Here is a 25,757-nt window from a genome sequence, read left to right on the forward strand (position 1 = left end):
GCTAGAATAATGTTCAAACACTGTTATTGTAATGGCGGACCACAAACACGCTAAATCACAGACAATGTTTGGTATTACAATGTGGAGTAGGGGTCTGACCTTTGACCAGTGCTAGTCCGTTAGCTCTGTTCCTGTCATCTTGTCATCCATATGGTTGTAGCATCCTTTCTGTTTTCCCAAGTCTGCTGAAGGTTACTTCCAGATCCAGAATTCCAAGAAGAACTCACTACATGCAGTTTCCAGTATGCATTTCTAAATCATTTGAAGCAAGTCACCATTGTTCCAGTCCATCCATCTACATTCTTCTTAGTGTAGACCAGGGTTGGAGAAATTGCTTCCTGCTTATGGCCCCTCTGGCATTGCTGTCCTCTATTTGGCTACTGGTCGAAGGCCCTGCTAATCAGATTCCTGTGAAGATCCTCATCAGCAGTCATATTTCCCATGGTAAACAAGCCGTGTATTCCTACTTAATTGTCTCAAAGCTAAAGTCTTCAGATAACCTGCCATCAGCGATAATTTTAAAGGAAAGTGACCAAATATTCCTACCCCCTAGCGTAAAAGCTGTGCCTACCTTGTGATGTAAGAGACTGTATGTTTATTGCATACTGTACAAGAACTGTTAATAAACCCTATCACAGAGTCTCTTGCTTGTCTGTACGACTGATTTCTTGTTGTTTGAAATGAATCTGAGTGTCAGAGATCATTTGCCTCTACCCATTATGACCGGAACTGTAACCCCTTTTAATAGGTGTATGTGTGGTACACAGGGGTCGCTAGCACCACCACTCTTCCATCTGACAAACACTACTGCACCCACCTGATTTCGTGCGCACAACATAAGGGAATGTGAAATGTGCGGAAAATTTCCTGTCACCACTTCTCTAAAGTGAGTACAGAGAGATTAACCGCAGCTTTATTCGGTGCTGGAAGGAGCAGAACATTAGTCGGATGTCCCTTGATATTGAACAGATAAGAAGTAAAGAGGGGAAGTGGAAAAAAAGCTGTATACAAAATGAAGCTCTTTTGCCTCTTTTTTTTTTTTTTTTCTTCAATCGCTTCTACAGCTAAACTTTAAAGTGGCACTCTGTATGGCTGGAACAACTCCTTTAATAGGTGCATGTGTGGTGCACAGGGGTTACTAGCGCCACCCCTCTTCCATGTGACAAAGCTGCACCCAGCTAGCTTTTGCAGCCTCCCATGCTCACCACACAAGAGAATCTAAAAAGTGTGTAAATATCCTGTAACTACTCCTCCGAGGTGAGCACGGAGAGATTAACGAGAAAACGGCAACTTTATTCAGTTCTACAACGAGCAGAACCAGGGAGGTGTGAGTATGTGCTGATAAAGTATGATAGATGTATATAAGGCTGTACTCTTGGCTTACACTGCTGATGTGTAACGTACAGATGTTCTCTATATGTTTTATGTTAGTGGTTGCTGCTTTATGCTACTGTATGTTACCACACTGTTTTTTAGCCATTGGAAGGCCGTTTTGCTGAGGTCAGAAAAGGGGAGTCATTATGAAATTACGTCCGTTATAGGCGGCCAAAAAGAGACCATGTGGGAACATAGCCCTACAACGTAATCTGCTAACAGTATTTAGTACACTTTAGTACACACACAGAACTGTAACTATATCCGATCAGGAGAACGAGCTGAGAGAAGCCCACCTGGTATCTCCCGACTCTGTTATCTGACCTGGACGAACACATAATGTAGGTCTATGTGGCCGACCAAGTCTATGAGGTTGGAAAATGACAGTGAGTAAGACTTGCTCTTGGCTTGTTTTCTTGTCACTTTGACTAGTCAAAAGTTTTATTTCACAACAGTGTCCATTTAGGGCTGTGTTCATGTAATCATATTTTTTATTGCAGTTATTGAATACAAACCCTGGAATAGATCATAAGTGAAGAACACACATTGAGGGATGACTGAGACTTCTCCTATATGGAAATCCATTCCTGGCTTTGTATTTAATGATTACTACTAAAAATAACTCAATCTATCTATCTATCTATCTATCTATCTATCTATCTATCTATCTCCTATCTATCTATCTCCTATCTATCTATCTATCTATCTATCTATCTATCTCCTATCTATCTATCTCCTATCTATCTCCTATCTATCTATCATCTATCTATCTTCTATCTATCTATCTCCTATCTATCTATCTATCTATCTATCTATCTATCTATCTATCTATCTATCTCCTATCTATCTATCTATCTTCTATCTATCTATCTATCTATCTATCTATCTATCTATCTATCTATCTCCTATCTATCTATCTATCTATCTATCTATCTATCTATCTATCTCCTATCTATCTATCTTCTATCTATCTATCTATCTATCTATCTCCTATCTATCTATCTATCTATCTATCTATCTATCTCCTATCTATCTATCTATCTTTCTATCTATCTATCTATCTATCTATCTATCTATCTATCTCCTATCTATCTATCTATCTATCTATCTATCTATCTATCTATCTGCCTACCTATCTATTATCTATCTATCTATCTATCTATCTATCTATCTCCTATCTATCTCCTATCTATCTATCTATCTATCTATCTATCTATCTATCTATCTATCTATCTATCTATCTATCTATCTCCTATCTATCTATCTATCTCCTATCTATCTATCTCCTATCTATCTATCTATCTATCTATCTATCTATCTATCTATCTATCTATCTATCTATCTATCTCCTATCTATCTATCTATCTATCTATCTATCTATCTATCTCCCATTATCGTATTATCTCTCTCTCTCTCTCTCTCTATTTATAAGTACATGCTGAATGTTCAGGATCAGTTGTATAAAAACAAATCTTTTCATTTTTTTGGAGTAACATAGATCTCATCTCCCTATCGGTATCTCTGTTATACAGAAGACAGTCTGGTAATAGTCATTGTGGAGAATGATTTCTATACTTTTTGTCTTTATTTTCCAGTTTTTTTTTTTTATTAAACAAGAAATAAACCAGAAATTATCTATAAAAAATAAATCAGAAAACTAAATTCCCATTGGAATTATGAGGCGGCAGTTTACTCTGAAAGGATCATTCCTTCTTCTTCTCACTCTAGGTAGGTGACATCTGTATATTCTGTATCTACAGTATCATAGATGTTACTCCTTCTACCATGTAATGTGGCTGTATACAGGAATATGCTGTATATCTATTGTAGACTTGATATCTCTACCATGTAATGTGTCTCTATGCAGAGGTGGCTCTCTGTGCTGGGCAGGGGTGGCTCTCTGTTCTGGGCAGGGTGAATTGGGCAGGGGTGGCTCTCTGTTCTGGGCAGGGGTCGCTCTGTGTGTTGGGCAGCGTTGGCTCTGTGTGTTGGGCAGTATTGGCTCTTTTTGCTGGGCAGGGGTGGCTCTGTGTGTTGGGCAGAGTTGGCTCTGTGTGCTGGGCAGGGATGGCGCTGTGTGTTGGGCAGAGTTGGTTCTGTGTGCTGGGCAGGGATGGCTCTGTGTGCTGGGCAGGGGTGGCATTGTGTGTTGGGCAGTGGTGGCTCTGTGTGTTGGGCAGGGTTGGCTCTGTGTGTTGGGCAGGGTTGGCTCTGTGTGTTGGGCAGGGTTGGCTCTGTGTGTTGGGTGGAGGCAGTTCTGTGTGTTGGGCAGTGATGTCTCTGTGTGTTGGGTGGGGGTGGATGTTTGTGTTGGGCAGGGGTGGCTCTGTGCTGGGCAAGGGTAGCTCTGTGTGCTGGGCAGGGGTAGCTCTGTGTGCTGGGCAGGGGTGGCTCTGTGTGCTGGGCAGTGGTGGCTCTGTGTGTTGGGCAGGGGTGGCTCTGTGTGTTGGGCAGGGTTGGCTCAGTGTGCTGGGCAGGGGTGGTGCTGTGCGTTGGGCAGGGTTGACTCTGTGTGCTGGGTGGAGGCAGTTCTGTGTGTGTTAGGCAGCGTTGGCTCTGTGTGTTGGGCGGGGGTGGATGTGTGTGTTGGGCAGGGGTGGCTTTGTGTGCTGGGCAGGGGTGGCCCTGTGTGTTGAGCAGCGTTGGCTCTGTGTGTTGAGCAGCGTTGGCTCTGTGTGCTGGGCAGGCTCTGTGTTGGGCAGTGTTGGCTCTGTGTGCTGGGCAGTGTTGGCTCTGTGTGCTGGGCAGGGGTGGCTCTGTGTTGGGCAGTGTTGGCTCTGTGTGCTGGGCAGTGTTGGCTCTGTGTGCTGGGCAGGGGTGGCTCTGTGTTGGACAGTGTTGGCTCTGTGTGCTGGGCAGTGTTGGCTCTGTGTGCTGGGCAGGGGTGGCTCTGTGTTGGGCAGTGTTGGCTCTGTGTGCTGGGCAGGGGTGGCTCTGTGTTGAGCAGCGTTGGCTCTGTGTGTTGAGCAGCGTTGGCTCTGTGTGCTGGGCAGGGGTGGCTCTTTGTGCTGAGCAGCCCCCTAGAGTGACCTTAGCTCTGAATTACACACACAAATAAAATCATGTAATACAGGTACAAAAAGCTTTGCAGGGAATAGATTGGCTTAAATATGTAAACAGTAAAATACCATTTTTTAGAACTATGTTAATATAAATTGGAGCTTTACGTGTATAATAATGATTTTCCTTTTCTGTATTCTTCCAGGGTGTTCTGATAATATTACATTTAAGGATTGGGAATTTAAATTTCCTCACTCTATAGAGGCCTTAAAGGGATCTTGTGTGGAAATTCCCTGTGAGCTCCAGTATCCTGATAACGCTCAAAACTTAACCTTCTTCTGGTATAAAAAGGCATTTATAGGAAAACCTATTAGATTCAATAATAAAACATCAACCAATGTGGAAGAAAGGTACAAGGGAAGAACGTTCCTGGTGGGAAATTCATTGAAGAACTGTTCCCTAAGAATTAATAATGTGCAAGAAAGAGAAGAGATCTACCCCGGGATTAGTGAAGAGATCACCTCCTATAATGTCCACAAGGAAAGATTCTGTAGAGTGTATGTCATAGGTAAATGGAAAACATGTCAAAACGCTGACATCAGTTTCTACCCCATCCCTCCATTACTTTGCTCTATGTGTTACACAAGAAATATTGTTGCTATAAAATAATAATATTATTATTATTATTATTATTATTATTATTATTATTATTATTATTATTATTATAGCTTGAGCATGTCATGAGCTTCCTGGTACTGTATTGACACAGTCACGTGGCTGTGTCAGTACAGTAGCAGGAGTATTTAAACAGGTTCAGAGATCATAATAATACAGGATGCCGGGAATTCCTTATGATGGCCGGAGGCTTCACATTCCGTAACATCCGTGATTTATGGAGCGTTAGTGTGCACATAGTATTTCATGGCAGGCAGTTTATTGTACTGATTGTTTGATGGCAATTTTTGTACCTGTGACCTAATATCAGTCTATTGTGTGTGTAAGGGAAGGGAGAATAATATGGGATAATATGGGATAGCCTGGAGACACATCTTAATCTCTTTTTTGTCATGTCTAGTGATGGGCGAACATGTTTGTAAATGTTCATATGTTCGTATAGACATGCCGCTAATTGTTCGTGGTCGCCGATCAGGAACAATTTGTTTGATGATCGGAATGGTATAAAGATAATTTTAGAACATATTCGAACATGCGAACATTTATCTTGCGATGTACCTACCTGCGTAAGTTGCCTCCCACCAATTTGAATGAGCCAATGAACATGTGGAGAGGAAGGGCACATCAGGGAATGTAGTAGCCATGTTCACTACTGGAATTACTGTGATTGGTTGTACGATTAACAGCATTACGTACATTACGTACATGCTATAAAAACACGACGCTGAGGCAAATTTTCTCACAGTCTTTCCTGATTCTTGTGCGTTCAGTAGGGAGAGTGACACGAGCAGGGACAGCATCTGAATTTATTTAGGCAATATTCACAGTGGTAGTAAGTGTAGGGAGGGAGAGCTGACCGAGTTGTGAAATTGTGAAAGAGTCGCACCACAAACTTCCGATGCAGGCCGTGAATAATTTTAACCAATATTTTTTTTAAAATCATGTTTGTATTCTGCGCGGGCCATGATGGCGATCATAGTTTATCCTCTCCATTATCTTCACAATATATTTGAGTTCTCTGAGGCTAAAAGGGGAAGTTCAATGGGACATCTTGACTTGCTGAGCTGACTGTACGCTGCGGCCTAGCATTCCTTGTGCGATCTATGTATGCACATCTTTGCGTATACACGCATAGGGGAATAAAAGATACGCTAAGGCTACGCACCATGTAATTGCTCTGTTATTACGTATTTTCACTTTGCACCTGAAATTCTGTAAACATGTGCGTAACTCTAGACCGAAACATACGCTTCTACGTTTGTAAGTTCATTAATTGTTTGTGAATGTTCGTCAATAGTAAGTTAGCCCCATTGTAATTCTGGATGAACACAGAGGCCATGTTTAAAAACCTGAAGAGATTAGATTAGATCTGACTATGTATAGTTATATGCACAGCCATATTGTAGCCCAGAGGCAGGAGTGGACCCTAGATCCCTCTATATTCTACCCAGTGTTACTTCATCTCTCTCCGTTCTTTCAGATTCTCCTCCTGCACCAGTGATGGAAGGAGCTGAGCAGATGATAGAGAATGAGACGGTCCATATCACCTGCTCCATAAATCACACCTGTGCCTCCAGCCCCCCGTCCATTACATGGAATAAACCTGACTTAGAGACTACCACGAAACATGAGGATCTGGGTAAAGGAATCTGGAGGCTACATTCTACAATTACATATATCCCGTCATATAAAGATAATAGAACACAACTGGAATGTACCGTTACTTTTCCAAATAATAAAACTTCAAGGAGATCTGTAACCCTGGATATTACATGTAAGTCGCATACAATGAATGTGTTTTGTATAATAGACATTTTCTCCATCATTTCACCAGCTCAGGATGTCAGGAGGAATAGTGCAGCATCAGATCAGCACATTCAAGCTACTGCTATGGGCTGGGGTAGCTACGAGGTGGTGTTGGGTGTTGGGGTGTTGGGTCACTTGGGCACTTGTCACAGTGGCCAAGAGTTGCATTGGAGCAAGTTCAGCGAGTGCCAAGTAGTAAAAGCCCCAGGCCTTTACAACTTGGTATAGTAGACTTTCCGAGACCTCCCAGAAGAGCCTTGCATTGTCAGTGGGATGCATCAGCTTCCAGCTATTTGTTCTACTGGGGGTCAGTACCTAGCTGTGGTTACTGCCCTGTGAGTAGTGGAGAGGGGTCCCAGGCGTGGGCAAGGTTTTCTTAGAGGATGGATACCCTCCTGAGGGTTTAGCACTGGATACTGGAGCAGTTTACTCACTAGAAAGATTATCTTAAGTTTCTTGACCCTTACATGGGTCCTGGCCTAAGCCAGGCCCTGCTTTACTACAGAAGGGTGTCTCTCTCTGGCTGTGTCTCCTTCTCATGAACTGACTGATAAAGACCTCCCACCAGGAACTGACATCCCTTTTATAGGGGTAACTAAGCTTCATAGTGATTGCTTGGGATGCACTGGACAGGAGAGAGAAGAAGTAAGAGGTTGGAAAGGGAGGAAAAGATACCTGCACCGATGATAGGTTCAGTAAACATGTGACAGACAACTGTTAAGCCATAACCTTCCTTCAGCTGTGCTCATAGGAAGACTTGTACATACAGTAGAGTGTGACACCTAGTGGGGAAAATACACAACAACATCTTCATCCCCCTCTAGTGCAATACCTGACAGAGGCACTTTACCTAGGTGGTATAAGACATAGGCATAAGACAAAGGCAGGAACAGATAAAATAAGGTATAAGACAAGGTCAGGAACAGGCAGGCAGGTCCGGGAAGATGGCGGGAGACTAGGACAGACAACCAGAAGACTGGCGGGTACACAAGCAGGAACGACAGGGCAAGACTATGCAACAGGCAAGGGAACAAATAGAGTCAACAAGGGAACCAGGAAGGCACATCACCTGCAATGCAAGCCATATATACTCACAAAATAGTTATATTCTTTTTTGGTTTCAGATCTTGGACAGACAGGTAAGCGATCATCTTCCTTCCTTCCTCCTATCTCACTGTCTTCCTTCCCTTAACCATATAATCAAAGAGTATGGTATGAAAAATGGTTGCTATAGACCGTAACTGTCAGCTGAACTGTTGTTGAGGTGTTCGGGAACACCAAGTTACAGGAGCGGGGATTCCCCTCATAATGACGAGAATCCCAGCTTTAAGTGGGTGTTCCCTGCAGCAGAGAAAGAGGGAGGAGCGGACGCTGATTTAACTTGCCGCGCCACCCTTGCATCTCCCCGCTGTGGGGAACACCCACTTAGAATGGGCATTCCCGTCATTATGGTGGAAATCCTGGCTCCTTTAAAGGGTGTCCCTAGCAGCTGAGAACAGCAAGGGCGGTGCGACAAGTTCAAACAATTACCCACTCCTGCCCCTGCTGCAGGAAACACCCATTTAAAGCGGGAGATAGGCAGGAGTGGACAGTTATTTAAACTTGTTGCACCGCCCATGCTTCTCTCAGCTGTGGGGAACTGCCCCTCCAGACTGCCCCAGCTCACAGCATTCTTCTCAGGGCTGCCATTCCCATCACTAGCGGACCCCTGCAGCTTCCGGACCCCTCTTCCCCTGCCGCTCTTGCTGTCTCTCCCTGCCACAGGCTCCCACTGCTCCCTGCCACTGCTACCAACTCTCCACGTCAAGGGGATCACCCCCACCGGCCTGCCCCAGGTCCTGGCACCCCTCTCCAGGCTCCAGAACTGTCTGCCAGTTCCGGAAATTCAAAACACTACTGCGCTCCTGCCTTTGTCTCTATGCGTCTGCTGCAGCGGGAATACCAAATTCTCAATTAAATCAATTCTCTCCCCCCCTCTCTACTTCTCTCCACAGCTACGTCCAAGTTATGGATTGTAACTCCTGGAATATTTTTCGTTTCTAGTATTCCTTACTTTTGTTGCAGGTAAAGTATTTCCATGATATTTAATATCAAAATAAAACTTTTTTTTCTTCATGGAGTTCATGGTTGAATACAGAAAATGCTTGGGATACCCAAAGTTATTCTGACACCGTTCCCCAGAAGTTATTTAGCAGATTGCTTATTTAAGCCCGTTAGGCCATCATGGCATACCAGTAGAGTGCAGTTGCAGAGTCAACCATTGGCATACCTGGTATGTCATGGCGCCATTAGGAGGGTACAGAGAGCCCATGGGCCACTGCTTATAGCTGAAATGAACTATTTGTTTGCATCGGCTATTTAACCATTTAAATGCTGCTGTCAGAACTGTCTCGGCAGCATCTAAATGCCTGAAGCCATTGAGCACAGAAAACATTGTTCAATTCAGTACATAGGTACTGCATTGATCTCTATGAGCAATTATGGTATTGCTCATAGGAGGCCCTTAGAGGGACTACAAATTAGTGTAAAAAATGAAGTTTTTGATAAATTAAAATCCCATCCCATTTTTCACAAAGTAAATAAATATATTTGATATCACTGTGTGCGGAATTGCCCAAACTATTAAATAACACACTCCTGATCTTGCACGGCAAAACACACACAAAAAAAAAAAAAAAGTGATTTTTGTTCACATCACATCTAGAAAAAAAACCAAAGTAATCAAAAAGTCTTATATACCTGTACGTAACCAAGATACCAGTAAAATGTATAGATTATGACACAAAAATTTTTTTATTTTTTTTTATAGTTTTATACAGCCCTACTGACCAAAAATAAAAATGTAATAAGGATCATTATTACAGCAATTTTAAACACTTTTCATGTTTTAAAGGAGAACAGGATCAGCAGATCAGCAGGTTTGTGCATAGGAACCTGCTGATAGTTGCTGGTAGCCATCAATGTCTTCTTACCGTCACCATTTTCTTGATAATTAATGCAATACAAATATGTTAATTTCATCATTAGGAGCACTGGGGACGTAAAGAGTGAATTAGTATATTTGTGTTGCATAAATAATCCTGAAAACAGCGAGAACTTGAAACAGCGAGAAGAAGACTGGGGCCGGGAAGAAGATATTGGCGGCTTCCTACTCATGAACCTGCTGATAGTTCCCCTTTAAAAGCAGTCAAATAAAATAAAAGTTGTCTACATTGCCTATTGCTATAATTGTACCGACTTGAGGAACATAGATATAGTCAGTTTTACTAAAAGATAAATTGGAGAATTGGACCCCCACCCCCCCGCAAAAATAAATAAATAAATAAATGCGTGAAACCAGCATTATACACCTATCAGAAAACACAGTAGAAATAAATGTAGAATATCTATCTATATCTATCTATCTATCTATCTATATATATATATATATATATATATATATATATATATATATATATATGGTTCAGGGAAGAAAAAGAGCGCTGCACCTCACACCTATGGCTGACACCAGTGCCTCTCGGCTGCATAAAAAACATCAGAATTTTGTGTATGAATTGATCAAGCCACACTGCCCCATGTACCGCGTGCAGGTATCTGATACACATGGGTCCCCACACTGTGTCGGTCAGTGACCACCACCCCCACAGGCGTGCATGAGCAGGGAAGGGGGGCCATGGAATGGCCCTGCAACCCCCATGCCACAGGACCATACCCAAAAATGCCCCCCCAATGCCCCACATTTACTTCTATCATGTTTTCTGATAAGTGTATAATGCTGGTTTCAAGCATGACCATATATTTATGTATTTTTTGTGTTTTATTTTATTTTATTTTTTAGGAAGAAAATATGTCAGAAATCACAAAACCACAAGGTAGGTATCCCAATGACTTTGGGGGAAAAAATAATATAATACCCTCCTCCCCCAAGTTTTTATTTATTTATTTATATTTATATATATTTTATTGGGCGTCATTCAGATTTAGATCTGTTGATTCCAGATATGAACACTTAAGCCCCATTCACACATCTGTAATGCTGTCCACAACTGCATACAAGACTACGGATGTAGATTCATATCCTTCTACATTTGCAGGTTGTATTCCTTGAGCTAACATGATGATCAGCAGATGGTCAATAAGGTTTAATAGGAATCTTTCAGCACCCTAGTCCTGCACAAGGTGCTGACAGTGTGCTACAGGTAACAGTCCCCTAGTGAGCATGTTACCTTTTGGTAATTTGTTCAATTTAGTGGATTAATGAAGAGCCAATGAGGAGTTGTGGCTGAGCATTTGTGCCGCACTCTGGCACACCTCACCCCTCCCTCATCCTCCCTCTTCTTCCCGGATAATCTCTGCTGCCCGTCCTCCTGCTCGCTCACCTGTCATTCAGTATCTCTGATTGCAGATCAGCACTCTGTAAGGAGTTTATAGCTGAAAGAAATACTCAGATATAGTTAAATCCCCTAGCTTCACTGTGTTGTAGGTGAGTAGTGGTAAATCCCCTGTTTAGAGACCAACAACAGATTTTTCCTAGGTTCAATTCACCTGATGGAAATGAAATTATTATTATTATTATTATTATTATTATTATTATTATTATCATTATCATCATCATCATCATCATCATCACTTTTTTTTTCTCACTATTGTATCATTTTTAAAAGTGCAAAGATTTCCCAATCAGGTCCAAACTAATTTAAAAATTCTGTGTTTTTTCTACAATGATAAGAAAAAAGAAATATAACTAATATGGGCCTGACTAGGAATTCTTTGCACATTCCGTTCCCATTAGGGGAATCAGACCCAGGGAAAAGGGGGAAAAAAAAAACAAAACTCTTGCTGTTCTTTAGACATGTGGTTTACCCCTAGACCACAGCTCCAACACATTTGGGCTAGGAGATTCAACTATATCTGAGTGTTTCTGTCAGACATTACCTGCCTACAGAGGACTGATCTGCAGTCAGAGACACTGGCTGACAGCTGAGCAAACAGGAGGCCGGGCAGCATTGATTATTCATGAAGAAGAGGGAGGAGGAAGGATTGGTGAGGTGCGCCAGAGTGCAGCCCAAACTGAGGCACAACTCCTCCTTGACTCTTCATTACAGCAGGAGACCTGAGATCGTGCACAATCCACTGCACAGAAAATTACCAAAAGGTATCATGCTTACTGCCAGCTTCCAGGAGACTGCCAGCTACAGCATGTCAGTACCTCAGGTGGGCCTTGGAGATGACAAATTCCATTAAAAGGAAAAGTCCGGCAAACCTTTTTATTAAAGTATTGCATTGCCCCCCAAAGCCATACAAATTACTAATATACACTTATTAGGGGAAATGCTTATAAAGTGCTTTTTCCCCCCTGCACTAACTACTGCATCAAGGCTTCACTTCCTGGATAACATGGTGATGTCACTTCCTGGATAACATGGTGATGTCACTTCCTGGATAACATGGTGATGTCACTTCCTGGATAAAATGGTGATGTCACAACCCGACTCCCAGAGCTGTGCGGGCTGTGGCTGCTAGAGAGCAATAGAACATAGATCTCATTGATCTATACAGTATATCTATACTGCATAGATATCAATGAGAGATCAGACTAGTAATACTAGAAGTCCCCCAGGGGGAATAACCCTAACCCCAGGGGGAATAACCCTAACCCCAGGGAGACTTGTTTATCTTTGTAGTCAACATTCAACTCTCACATCAATTACACATGGTTCTCTGCAGTTTCCATATCGCTAATTTGCGATGGCGCCATTTGTCCATTCACCATACACTTTTACCACAGCAGTACAAGAACATAAACGGCAGTGTCAGAAATACCATGACCCCTGACCGGAAAGTCAATAATTGCTCCTACAGTATGTGCACCTCTGATAAATCCCCCCTTTTAGCCATGACAGGAAGGAGGGATCTGTGAGCAAACACCAGACACCCTGTCAACACCTTATATACCCACCAAGCCGCTCGCCACACCTGACTCTTTCATGAGCTACACACTGTCGACCTTATAAGAAGGAAGTGGTCATAATAATGTGACTCTAATAAGTATATGATGATATTATTATTATTATTATTATTATTATTATTATTATTATTTGGTTAGAATAATATTTAGTGTCCTCTATAATTTAAATGAGGATTCATTTTATACTTTTAATTTATTTTGAAGGAGAAATTCGGCTCTGCCGTGATTTTTTTTAAAGAAAAGCGGGGTGGTGGGGGTGGGGATCTAACATAACAACCACCACTACTCACCAGTCCCTGTGCCTGTCCAGTGCCGGATCGTCCCTATGGGACCCCTGACGGGCTCCAGAATCTTCTTCTGAGCCAATGTCATGAACCAGCTGATTGGCAGCCATCCTAGCCAGGCAGTGACTGAAGCGGGACATCATCAAAACTCTTCTGGCGGAGTCCGGTGGGGTGGGGCGGGCAAGGGCACGAGGAGATTAAGTAGTGCTTGGTTATTATGTTCCTCCCTGCCCTTGCTGGCTGACAGTTTTTTTTTTTTTTTAATCACCGGACTTCCCCTTTAATTAATAAAAGTTTTATTTTTTTCTAGAGTGAAGAAAACCCAGAGCCCACTTATACAAGTCTTATGGAAAGGGAAGATAAAGGAGAATATGAGACTTTAAAAGTATTAAGTGTTTTTCTTTCTCCTTTTTTCTGCACAATATTCTCATTTATTACTGAAGTAAAATTATTCAAAAACTAACATAATAAATTATTGGTGAAATGTTCAGCTTCATATGACTTTTAATAAAGTTTTGTATGTGATTTGTCTTTGGCATCAGGATCACAGCGGGCCTCGGCAGTGAGATCCTACGTGACTAGTAACTTTGCACGTTTTTACAAACTCTTTGAAATCAGAGTGGATTTTGGCCTTACAGAGGTATTCCTCTCAGACATAACTTTTCATATATTGCTGCCCATGGGGAGACTAACAATTCATTCCATACTTGTTAATATCTATTCAGTCTCTTTCCCCCAGTTCTGAGCTGCTTTCTACTGAAGACACAAAAATCTGTGTGTGAGCTTTTCTCTTTGTCTCCCCCTTGTGCCCCCTCCCGTCCGAGACAACTGATGTAATCAAGTCCCTTTATGCAACTTTGTAATGTAGGGAGGGATAATCACAGTGAGTTTATCAGCAACTTGACCTCAAAATAACCCTCCCAGCATTACAAAGAAGCTAAAATATTTCAGATAAAGCCAGTCAGGGATTTGTTTACATCATCAGTCTCAGAAGGGAGGGGGGAGGAGGGGGAGACAGAGAGAAAAGCTTACTCTTAGTTTTTTGTGTCTTCAGCAGACAGCAGCAGCTCAGAACTAGGGTAAGGAGACTAAATAGATAAGAACAAGTAAGGAATACATTGTTAGTCTTAACATGAGCAGTAGAATATATAAAGTTATGTTTGAGTGTAATACTCCCTTAAGGACCAAACCAATTTTAATTTTTTCCTAGTGCGTTAATTTTATCGTCATATGGCCGTTTGGGGTGTCATTTTTTGAGCCACAATTTCAAATTTTTATAAGTATCATATTTTTTTTATATTTTGTAAATATGTTTCTTTTTATACATTTTTATTAATTTTAATAATCATGTGACTATAAATCCATAATCCTGATGCTTTTTTTCTTTTTTTGTTTATGCTGTTCATCATGCGGGAATAGTTTTGTTATAGCTTAATAGATCAGACAATTGTGAATGCTACAATATATGTTTATTTATTTATTTTTACATGGTTTATTTATAAAATAGTAAAAATGAGGTGGTTTAAACATATTGGGGAAGGGCTATATCCTAAAAAAAAAAAAACATATATATAGTTTTTAAGTCCCCCTGGGGACTATTACATGCAGTATTAGATTTTATACACTGTTCAATGCTTTGCCATTGCATAGCACTGATCAGCGTTATGGGCGCTGTGCACATAGAGTCTGCCTGAGGCAGACTCTATGACCAGACTGCTGTTGGGACTGCACAGTAAGTATCCTATCCTGTCAGTTCCTGTCAATGACGCTTAAATGCAGAAAACAGCACCATTTTAGGTGTTGATGGTGATCGCTGCAGCCTGTCATTAACGGTAAGAACCTGGCAGCAGATAGCAGCCGTTCCTCACTCTCTATGAATCAAGCTCCCTGCAGGTAATGGTGTAAATGAATATGATGCAACGTTAAGGCACAGACTTCCATGGCATACATTTACGTCCATTATCGTTATGGGGTTAACCACCTGGTCACGTTAACTAATGCAACAAACTTTCTATAAATGATGCAAATTTCCATTTTTTTTTCCTAGAAAAAAGAAAACCCTGAACCTACATACAAAAATCTAATGAAAAGAGAAGATACTGGAGAATTTGCCACTTAGTAATTTGCCAAAAAATACAGGAGTGTTAACCCTTTCAGGATAAAGCCCCCTTTTTTTTTTTCATCTTTATTTTCTGCTCTTTGCATTCTGAGAACTTTAACATCTATAGATCAATAACAGGGCTTGTTTTTTGCTGGACCAATTGTACTTTGTAATGAAATGTACAGTGAAACAAAAATGTAGCATGGGACAGTGGTATTTCATTTTGTGCACTTTATGCTTTTGTAATTCTGTAGGTCAGTCTGATAAAGAAAATATATATTTACATGACTTTTGTTACTTCTTTTGAAAAGTAAAAAAAAATGTACAAAATAAATTTACTTAACCCCTTAAGGACCAGGCCTGAAATGGCCTTAAGGACCGAGGCAAATTTTATGAATATGACCTGTGTCACTTTATTCATTATTAACTTCGGGATGCTTTTACCTATCCGGCTGATTCTGAGAATGTTTTCTCGTGACATATTGTACTTTACATTTCTGGTAAATTGGAGTCGATACTTATAACGAATCTTTATGAAAAAATCCAAAATAAAGTGAAAAATTGTGAAAAAATGCATTTTTTTAACTTTGAAACTTTTCTGCTTATACAGAAAATGGTTATGCCACATACATTTTATATTAAATAGCATTAGCAACATGTCTACTTTATGTTGGCGGCATTTATTAAACGTTCTTTCATTTTTTTTAGACAATAGAAAGCTTAAAACATTAGCAGCAAATTTCCAAATTTTCTGTAAAATTTCAAAATCAGATATTTTTAGGGACCTGTTCAGGTTTAGGCTACGTTCACACTACGTAAGTTTCCGGCCGTAGCGCGTTCCGTGAATAAGCGGCCGGAAACTTACGTAGTTTGCGTACAATGGAAAGTATACGATCTACGGGCGCACAGTTCACACTACATACGAACTTACGCCCGGATCGTATGCGGCGCCGTAAAAAATGAACCAGACGGGACGGAAATGCCGTAACTTACGCCCGTAGCGTAACATGCGGTCCCGTACGTAGTGGTGATTTCTTCATTTTGCCAGCTTTTTGTTCCGATCCAAAAGGTTCTGTGGGGTTTCCGGGGCTAGGCAAAGATTTCCAAGTAAAAGACCGCTGTTAGATCGCTACGAAGAGTGCTCGGGAAGCGTAAGTACGCTACGGGCGTAAGTTCGTGGTCAGTACGTATCCGGCCGCAACTTGCGTAAAGTCCCGGCCGGAGTTTCATACGTATATGTCCGGCCGCGAAAAATATGCGGCCGGACATATACGTAGTGTGAACCTAGCCTTAAAGTGTATTTGAGGGGACTGTATGTTAGAAAGCCCCACAAAGCACCCCATTTCAGAGTCACAGAAATAAAAGCTAAGTGTGTAAGAAATTAGAAAATTTAAATTTATTTTCTAGATATTTTCTTGTAATCCAATATCTTTCATAATTATAAACCTATTACCAGAGAAATGCACCCCAATATTGATTCTCCCGTTTCTGCAGTTTATAGAAATACCCCATATGTGGCCCTATTGCACTATTTGACGCAACCACAAGCCTCAGATATAAAGGAGCGCCTAGTGAATTTCAACGCCTCCGTTATATTTGGTCATTGTTGACTATACCACTTTAGGTTGGCAGAGGCTCTGGGGTGCCAAAACATAAAAAACACCCCAAAAGGGACACCATTTTGAAAACTACACCCCTCGAGGAATGTAACAAGGGGTGTGGTGGGCATTTGGACCCCACAGGTGCTTTACAGATTTTCAGAACAATGTGGCGTGAAAAAATAAAAAATAATTTTTTATACTGAAATGTTGTTCAAGCCTTCAATTTTTTATTTCCACAAAGGGATAAAAGGGAAAAAAAACACCAAACGTGTAGCGCAGTTTCTCCGGAGTACAGAAATACCCAACATGTGGACATAAAGTGCCAAGCGGGCGCAGGACAAGCCTCCAAAGGGAAGGAGCGCCAATTGGCCTTTGGAAGCTGAATTTCACTGGAATGGATTTCCAGGGCCATGTCGCATTTACAGAGCCCTCGTGCTGCCAAAACACTGGAAACCCCCACAAGTGACCCAATTCTGGAAACTACACCCCTCAAGGAATGTAACAAGGGGTGCAGTGAGCATATGGACCCCACTGGTGACGGGCACAAATATGGAACAATGTGGTGTGAAAGTGAAATTTTTTTTTTTTCATTTTCACAGCACAAATGTGCCCGTCATCCAGGGGTACATATCCCCACTGCCCCACTTATTAGATTCCATGAGGGGTGTAGTTTCCAGAATGGGGTCACTTCTGGGGGGTTTTAAATGTCTTGGCTACACAGGGCCTTTGTAAATGTGACATGGCATTCACCATCCATTCTAGCCAAATGGCGCTCCTTCCCTTCGGAGGCTTACCCTGCACCCGCATGGCGCTTTATGTCCACATGTGGGGTAATTCCATACTCAGAGGAAATTGTTCTACACATTTTGTGTTTTTTTTATCTTTTAACCCCATGTTAAAATGAAAAAATAAAGACTAGATCAATGATTTAGTGTAAAAGTTTTTTTTTTTTTTTTTTTTACACCAAATGTTGGTCTAGACTTGATTTTTTTTCATTTCCACAAGGGGTTAAAAGAGAAAATAAACACAAAACGTGTAGGGTAATTTCCTCTGAGTACGAAAATACCCCACATGTGGACATAATGTGCCATATGGGCACAGGGCAAGCCACCAAAGGGACAGAGCGCCATTTAGAGGCTGGAATGGAGGACGAAGGCCATGTCGGGTCCCCCGAGTGCCCGTGCTGCCAAAACATTGGAAACCCCCACAAGTGACCCCATTATGGAAACTACACCCCTCAAGGAATGTAACAAGCGGTATAGTGAGCATATGGACCCCACTGGTGACAGGCACAAATGTGGAACAATGACAATGACAATAGTGGAGTTACTACTGTATGGGAGCCTATGGGTGGGAAAAAGAGAAGGAAGTTGCTGGAAAAGTGCGGAGCCTAACATGTTTGTCTGACAGGTCCCGAAGAGATGAATTGTTGCTGGAAGAAATCATCATGGAGGTCTGGGCCAGATGGAGAGGAAACGGAGAGAGATCGCCTCAGATCAAAGAAGACGTCACCTGTGAGTTACTGGATTACGTTTTTTTTTCGATATTTTGTCAAACTTTATTTGGTAGGTGTGCCCCGAGGTGTGCTAGGTGTGCCCCGAGGTGTGCTATACAAAGGGGCCCGCTGAGGCTCTCTCGCCCAAGGGCCCACAAAAACCTGGAGCCGGCCCTGCCTAAGTGTTAGTGTTTTATGTACTGTTTTTACATTTTATTCATTTTATTATTTTAAGAGGGGAGGGTGGGAGCGGAGAGGGTAAGAGGTAAGAGGAGAGGGTGGCAGGGGAGGGGAGAGGGGCGGCAGGACGGAGGGGAGAGCAGAGAGGGTAGGAGGAGAGGGTGGCAGGGGAGGGGCGGCAGGACAGAGGGGAGAGGGTAAGAGGAGAGGGGCGGCAGGGGAGAGAGGGTAAGAGTAGAGGGTGGCAGCGGAGAGGGTAAGAGGAGAGGGTGGAAGGGGGGGTGAGGGGTGGCAGGACGGAGGGGAGAGCAGAGAGGGTAGGAGGAGAGGGTGGCAGGGGAGGGGAGAGGGGCGGCAGGACAGAGGGGAGAGCAGAGAGGGTAGGAGGAGAGGGTGGCAGGGGAGGGCCGGCAGGACAGAGGGGAGAGGGTAAGAGGAGAGGGGCGGCAGGGGAGAGAGGGTAAGAGGGGAGGGTGGCAGCGGAGAGGGTAAGAGGAGAGGGTGGCAGGGGAGGGGAGAGGGGTGGCAGGACGGAGGGGAGAGCAGAGAGGGTAAGAGGAGAGGGGCGGCAGGGGAGAGAGGGTAAGAGGGGAGGGTGGCAGCGGAGAGGGTAAGAGGAGAGGGTGGCAGGGGAGGGGAGAGGGGTGGCAGGACGGAGGGGAGAGCAGAGAGGGTAGGAGGAGAGGGTGGCAGGGGAGAGAGGGTAAGAGGGGAGGGTGGCAGCGGAGAGGGTAAGAGGGGCAGTAGGAAGGAGGAGAGAGGAGAGAGGGTAAGAGGAGAGGGTGGCAGGGGAGAGAGGGTAAGAGGGGAGGGTGGCAGGACGGAGGGGAGAGGGTAAGAGGAGAGGGTGGGAGGAGAGAGGGGGTGGCAGGATGGAGGGGGGTGGATTGGCAGGACGGAGGGGGGGCTGACAGTACGGACGGGGCTGGCAGGACTGAGGGGGGCTGGCAGGATGACTGAGGGGGGCTGGCAGGATGGAGGGCGGGTGGCAGGACTGAGGGGGGGGCTGGAAGGATGGAGGGGGTGGCAGGACGGAGGGGGGTGGCAGGACGGAGGGGGGCTTACAGTACAGAGTGGGGTGGCAGGACTGAGGGGGGCTGGCAGGACGGAGGGGGGTGGCAGGACTGAGGGGGGGCTGGCAGGACGGAGGGGGTGGCAGGACGGAGGGGGGTGGCAGGATGGAGGGGGGGCTGGCAGTACGGAGGTGGGGCTGGCAGGACTGAGGGGTGGGCTGCCTTGACAGGGGGGGCTGCCTCGACAGGGGGGGGGGCTGCCTGGACAGGGGGGGGGGCTGCCTGGACAGGGGGGGGGGGGGCTGCCTGGACAGGGGGGGGCTGCCTGGAGCTGGATAGGGGGGAGCTGGCAGAGGATGCCGGAGGTCGCTGGAGAAGGAGGTATCCGGGGGGGGGGGGGGGTTGCAGAGTGGGATTGGGGGAGGCATGCAGCACGGGGGAAGGAGGGGGAAGCACCCGGTGCGGTCCTGGAGTGTGCCGGGTGCCTCCTCCCCCCGAGCTGCCTCCTCCAGTAACAGGGAGATAGATTATCATCTCCCTGTTACCGGAGGAGGAGGCAGCATGGGGGGAGGCACCCGGCGCCCGGCAAACTCCAGGACCGCACCCGGGCACAGAACTCACCACCCCCATCATCACCTTCTCTGCTGCACATTCTTAGCAAGCAGAGAAGGTGATGATGGGGGTAGTAGTGTGGATCGCCCGTGATTGGCCGGCTGGCGGCAGCCGGCCAATCACGGGCGATCGGGGGGCCGGATCTAAGGGCAGGTGATGCCCAGGCACTGCTGTGGTTGGTGCTGTCTTGAACAGCACCAATCAAAGCTCTGTGCCGGGGTCCGGTCCCGGAAATACAGCAAATCGCTGTGATTGGCAGATGACAAGTCATCTGCCAATCACAGCGATCGTCGTCACGGGGGGCAGGGAAATTGCCCCCTCTGTGACACATGAAGATGGCTGCTGATAGAATCAGCAGCCATCTTTACCGGAGCGCCGCGCGTTTAAAGGGACCGGCACGTCATGGGTCCTTAAGTGACATTGATCCGTGACATACCGGTACGTCATGGGTCCTTAAGAGGTTAAAATTGCTGTATTCTGACTAAAGATGTGTATATTTTTTTTACACAGCATGTTTTCATTCCAATGTTGCTGTATTTCATTTCCAACAACAATAGAACAAAAGCATGCTGTGATAAGTACATATACACAAAACGAGCTGGCGGTGGACACTGGAGACCTATAGGATGATACTTAGTGACCACAGACAGTTAAATATAGGCTCTTTTTTTTTAGGTGTATTAAATTGTGCGGCCGCCATATTTACGAACTGGATTTAAACTTCGCATAAGTTAACAAACCAAGTTTTTTGTAGAGTTCATAAGGAATCTTGGTTCATGATGTTGAGTCACTCATCTGTAATTTTGACCCATATAACCTTAGTTTACTTTTCTCTCCATGAGGCAGTTTGAGGGTCATTTTTTCTTATAAAAATGACATATTATCTGTATTCTGTATTTCATCAATACCCAATGAATTGAACTATATCTTTACATTTATTTTATTTATTTTGTTAAATTAAAGCTTTTTGTCTAAAATTGCTGTAGATGGACGTGTGAGGGATTGTTTTTTCCAGTGTGATCTGAAGACCTCTTGATAGACTTTAAATTATTTATTAATTTATTTTTTTGCAATGCGATGTGTGATATTATTCCAATATGTAGAATTAATGTTGTATCCTAATGGGTTGGACAATTCCAAAGGTAGGGTGTGCTTTCCCATGTTATATACAGGAGCTATAGGTGTTGTGGTATCGCTGCAGTACTTGTCACTGGGCCTGAGTGGTAGATAATTCTCCCAAGGTCCCAACATACTCTCTGTAAAGTGTTCCTCATACCCCCTCCTATGGTGTGATGCTTGAATCCCAGTGACTTGTTGAGGGACACACAGGTGAGAAACACTTCTACAACCTCTGTCTGGAAACTTTCACACTGTAGAATACATGAAGACTTGTGTAAATGACCCCTTCAGCGTGGATAAGCTGGTTCCCTCAGGCAGTAGTCACACCACTGGTGCACTTACCAAGGCATGCTAAGCTGGATCAGGAACAATAAAAACTGGCAAAGTACAGCATACACTCTCCTACTACTTACTAGCTAGCTGGACTAAACACATGGCCATCTCCAACCTTACATATAGACTTTAGGGCTGTTTCCTATTAGTGGGGAGGGTTCTGAGATAACTCGACATTGTACATTGGATTGGACAGGACAGATGTGTAGACTTTGAAGAGCACTGTGATAGGCCCAGAGGCAGGGGAGGTGGCTAACAGACCACCTCCTAAGCAGGTGGAAGAGGAAGCAAATATGCAGTTAGTCATATACACTAATAATTCTTAGTGTACCTTCAGAATGTGCTTTTTTGTACATGGATGGATGAGAGATTATCATTACCATTACCTTTGAATAAAGATATACAGTATGTAGTGCCGCCCTATACAAGTGGCAAATATGGTTCTGGTGATAACAGAAATGTTTATATTTAATTTGTTTACATTTATTTTTTTGAATAATGGAAAAGAGGGTGGGTTGAACTTTTATTTGGCATAATAATAATGAAAATAATAATAATAATAATAATAATAATAATAATAATAATAATAATAATAATTATTATTATTATTATTATTATTATTATTATTATTATTTATTTTTAAAAAAAAATTTTAATTCCCCCTAGTAGACTATTATAAGCAGTCTTTAGATAAGGTAAGGTTACATGCAGCGATAGCTAAAATACTTAAGAAGGTGTGTGTGTGTGTGTGTGTGTGTGGGGGGGGGGGGGGGGGGGGGTATTTTACAAATGAAAAAATCAGTTTTCTGTTGCATCTGTTGCATTGTATCTTGTAGTCCTATGGGGAGTCTTCTTGTGTTAGGATGTATAAGAGGTAATTGTGATCCCAGCTGTGGTCACTAGGTGGTGTTAGCTTATTGTAGTGTCTGCCACAAAAGGGAACCAATCTGCCATCATTGTCAAATAGTGGCAGTAGTGATTTGTGTGCAGTTTTATTTTTCTGGGTGCAGTAGTGTGTTTTGGGTGTGCTTTGTTTTGAGCAGTGGCCACCAGGATATTTGGAGGGTATGGGCACCAGGTTCTTTCAGGATGTTAAAAAAATTCCCTAATGTGCTAATGTAGTATCCCAGTATGGGCGGTTCACTAGCTTTTAACCACCATGGTAAAGTATCTTTGTCAGGTGCCACACCAAGCATTAGGATCTGTGATCTTCTCTCCAACCACTAGGTGTCTCACTTTTCTCCCTTTTTGCACAGCTGTAGTATGTAAAAGGTTTTGAGGGTCCATTTACACAGAAAGATTATCTGCCAAAGATTTGAAGCCAGAAACAGACTATATACAGGTCATAAAAGGAAAGCCTGAGATTTCTCCTCTTTTCAAATCCATTCCTGGTTTTGGCTTCAAATCTTTGGCAGATAATCTGTCAGATTATCTTTCTGTGTAAATGGACCCTAATGCTAAGTTTACACGAGGCGATTATTGGCCAGATGGTACGATTAACGATTTTGAAGTAACGTTTTTTTTTTATAACGATCAATGTTTAGACGATATATCGTACAAAAAAATCGTTTTGCGATCGTGCGCCTGCAGCCGGCCTGCCCACAGCCCGCCCCCCCGCTCAACCGCAGCCCCCTGCGCCACCCCGATCGCCACCCCCGCCGCTCCAATCGCCACCTCCGCCGCCGCCGCTCCGATCGCCCCCCCCCCGCCGCTGCTCCGATCGCCCCCCCCCCCCTTGCTCCGATCACCGCCACCGCTCTGATCGCCCCCACCGCCGCGGCCAAGAGCATACGTCACCTGCAGCAGGTCTTCCGACATCCCCGACTCCCATCTTCAGCGCATTGATTGGCTGAAGAGATGAGCCGGGAATTTCAAAGGGCTTCTCTTCAGCCAATCAGTGCTCCTCTTCAGCACTTATTGGCTGAAGGGGAGCCGTTTGAAATTCCCGGCTCCCCTCTTCAGCCAATCAGTGCGCTGAAGAGGGGAGCCGAGGATGTCCGAAGACCTGCTGCGCGGAGCAGGTAACGTATGTTCTTGGCCGCGGCGGTGGGGGCGATTGGAGCGGCGATGGAGGGGGGGGGGGGCGATCGGAGCGGCGGGGGTGGCGATCGGAGCAGCGGCGGGGGAGGCGATTGGAGCGGCAGGGGGTGTCGATCAGAGCGCCGGTGGGGGTGGCGATCCAGCCGGCGCAGGGGGCTGCGGATGAGCGGGGGGCCGGGCTGCGATCGGGGGGGCCAGGCTGCGATCGGGGGGGCCGGACGGCCGGACTATCGCGTGACGACTGTTTACACGGAACGATCGGCAAATTTTTTGCGATCGGCAAACGACAATTTATGAACATGTTAAAAGATCAAAATGAACGTTTTTTCGATCGTTCGCCGCGTTTACACGTACGATTATCGTTCGAATTCGATCGTTATCGCGAAAATTCGCCCAATAATCGCTCCGTGTAGACGTAGCATAACTGGTATATGTTTGCACACTTTCAGATTCTCTACACTATTCTCTCTCTATTCTTCTTTCTTCCTGTCACGTGACCCTCTATAGGATAGGGTTTTTTCATGGTTCAGAGAGTTCAGGAGTAGTTCTCCTAGATGGTGTATGGGAGACAGACAAAGCTAAGAGTTCCTGCTGCAGTGACTAAGCGGGCCTGGCATACTCCAGAGCCCTTGACGGGGACTAAAGCAATTTTTCTTACGAGAGAATGAGGCTACTATTATGCAGTGCTAAGCTTTTAAAGTGGAACTCCGAAGAACAAAAAGGAGTAAGCCCAGAACAATGTAGGCGCACACCCGAATAGTGAAAAATGAATAAATCTTTATTAGATATGCATGATAGATATTACAAAACAGCAACTGGACTAGAATCCCTATACATGATTAAAAACTATTAAAACCAGAAACAACATGGGAGAACCAGACAATATAAGGAAACCCCCAGGCCTACATCCCAATTATACATGTACACCAACCTTCCTTAATAAATAGGTACCTATATATACAAAAATAATACCAATAGATATAAAGTGCTATGTCTTAAGGTGCCAGACAGTAGTATCCTATAACAATACAAATACAAACAAGTGCTATATGGTGTGAAAAGCAATCAAGTACACAAAATATGAACTAAGTAAGCAGACAATTCATATCACCATGTGCATGGGAAGAGAGGGACAATTGGGGTGACCCATGATGCCCTACGCATTACGTCCACCAGGAACTTTGTCAGAGCTAGGGAGTGTCGTGTAATGATCCTATTTATATACCATTCACAGAAGTTTCCATTAAATAATTATTCTGGAGCATACCTGGTATGTTGAATACATCATAAGGCTATGTTCACACTATGTAAAACTACGGCCGTAAATCGCGCCGCAGAACTATGGCCATAGTTTTGCGGGGTGGAACATAACCTTACTTTCAATGGAATCCCGGCCGGAGCGTACACACATCGTATACGCTCCGGCCGGGATCCCATACACCGCCGCAAACAACTGACATGTCAGTTTTCTGCGGACGGAATTCGGTGAATTCCGGCCGCAGAAAGACCTGTCAGTTCACACAGTAAAGCGAGCGGCTCCGGCCTGTAAGCCGAAGCTATGAGCGGCTGTGAGCTATGGGAAGCTCTGATGCGGGCGCGCGCTGATGTGCCCGCATCAGAGCTCTGCGGCCGAAAGATCATCCGGCCGGTACTTGAGTACCGGCCAAGATGATCCGGCCAGAGACTGGCCGGTCTAATATGTAGTGTGAACATAGCCTAATTGTGCACCCTGTTTGGCCGGAGCAAGATGGCGACCACGGCGTATAAAGGAATTAGCTGTGCATGTGTAAAAGGAAGACTGGCAATACAGAAGCCCCTATCTGGCTTCCTGTGGGCAATACACGTCACTTCCGGTTTCGCGAGTATAAGCCTCATATCGCAAACGTCCACATATTACCTGAGTCTGTCGTAAGAAATATATGTGTATGGCAGATGCCCCAAACGTAGGGAAAAAAACTTTTTAACAACTAACCTATCTTGCAATCCAGGATATAACTGGCATTGTGGTACTCAAATGGGCAAGCTGATAGGCAAATACATGCTTTTGCATTTAAATATACTGTAAATAAATAAATATATATATATATATATATATATATATATATATATATTTATTTATTTATTTATTTTAGTATATTTAATTGCACAAGTATGGA

General features: G+C 44.0%; 1 protein-coding gene across 2 annotated transcripts in view; it reads left to right on the forward strand.

The window, feature by feature from the left end:
- Positions 1-1,110: 1,110 nt before the first annotated feature.
- LOC138769123 (B-cell receptor CD22-like) overlaps positions 1,111-25,757 on the forward strand; it is a 63,191-nt gene continuing 38,544 nt past the window's right edge. The window contains exons 1-9 of one of the 2 annotated variants that reach the window (XM_069947362.1): positions 1,111-1,325; positions 2,970-3,102; positions 4,580-4,942; positions 6,530-6,823; positions 7,980-7,994; positions 8,850-8,919; positions 10,694-10,727; positions 13,418-13,492; positions 15,155-15,550. In XM_069947362.1, the coding sequence (XP_069803463.1) occupies positions 3,051-3,102; positions 4,580-4,942; positions 6,530-6,823; positions 7,980-7,994; positions 8,850-8,919; positions 10,694-10,727; positions 13,418-13,492; positions 15,155-15,226 (975 nt within the window). In that variant the 5' untranslated portion in view covers positions 1,111-1,325; positions 2,970-3,050 and the 3' untranslated portion in view covers positions 15,227-15,550. Of the gene's footprint in view, positions 1,326-2,969; positions 3,103-4,579; positions 4,943-6,529; positions 6,824-7,979; positions 7,995-8,849; positions 8,920-10,693; positions 10,728-13,417; positions 13,493-15,154; positions 15,551-25,757 lie in introns of those variants that run through there. The other variant, XM_069947360.1, reaches the window with a different exon arrangement.

Source organism: Dendropsophus ebraccatus, chromosome 12 (assembly GCF_027789765.1).
Source record: "Dendropsophus ebraccatus isolate aDenEbr1 chromosome 12, aDenEbr1.pat, whole genome shotgun sequence".
In the NCBI taxonomy this organism is placed as follows: Eukaryota; Metazoa; Chordata; class Amphibia; order Anura; family Hylidae; genus Dendropsophus; species Dendropsophus ebraccatus.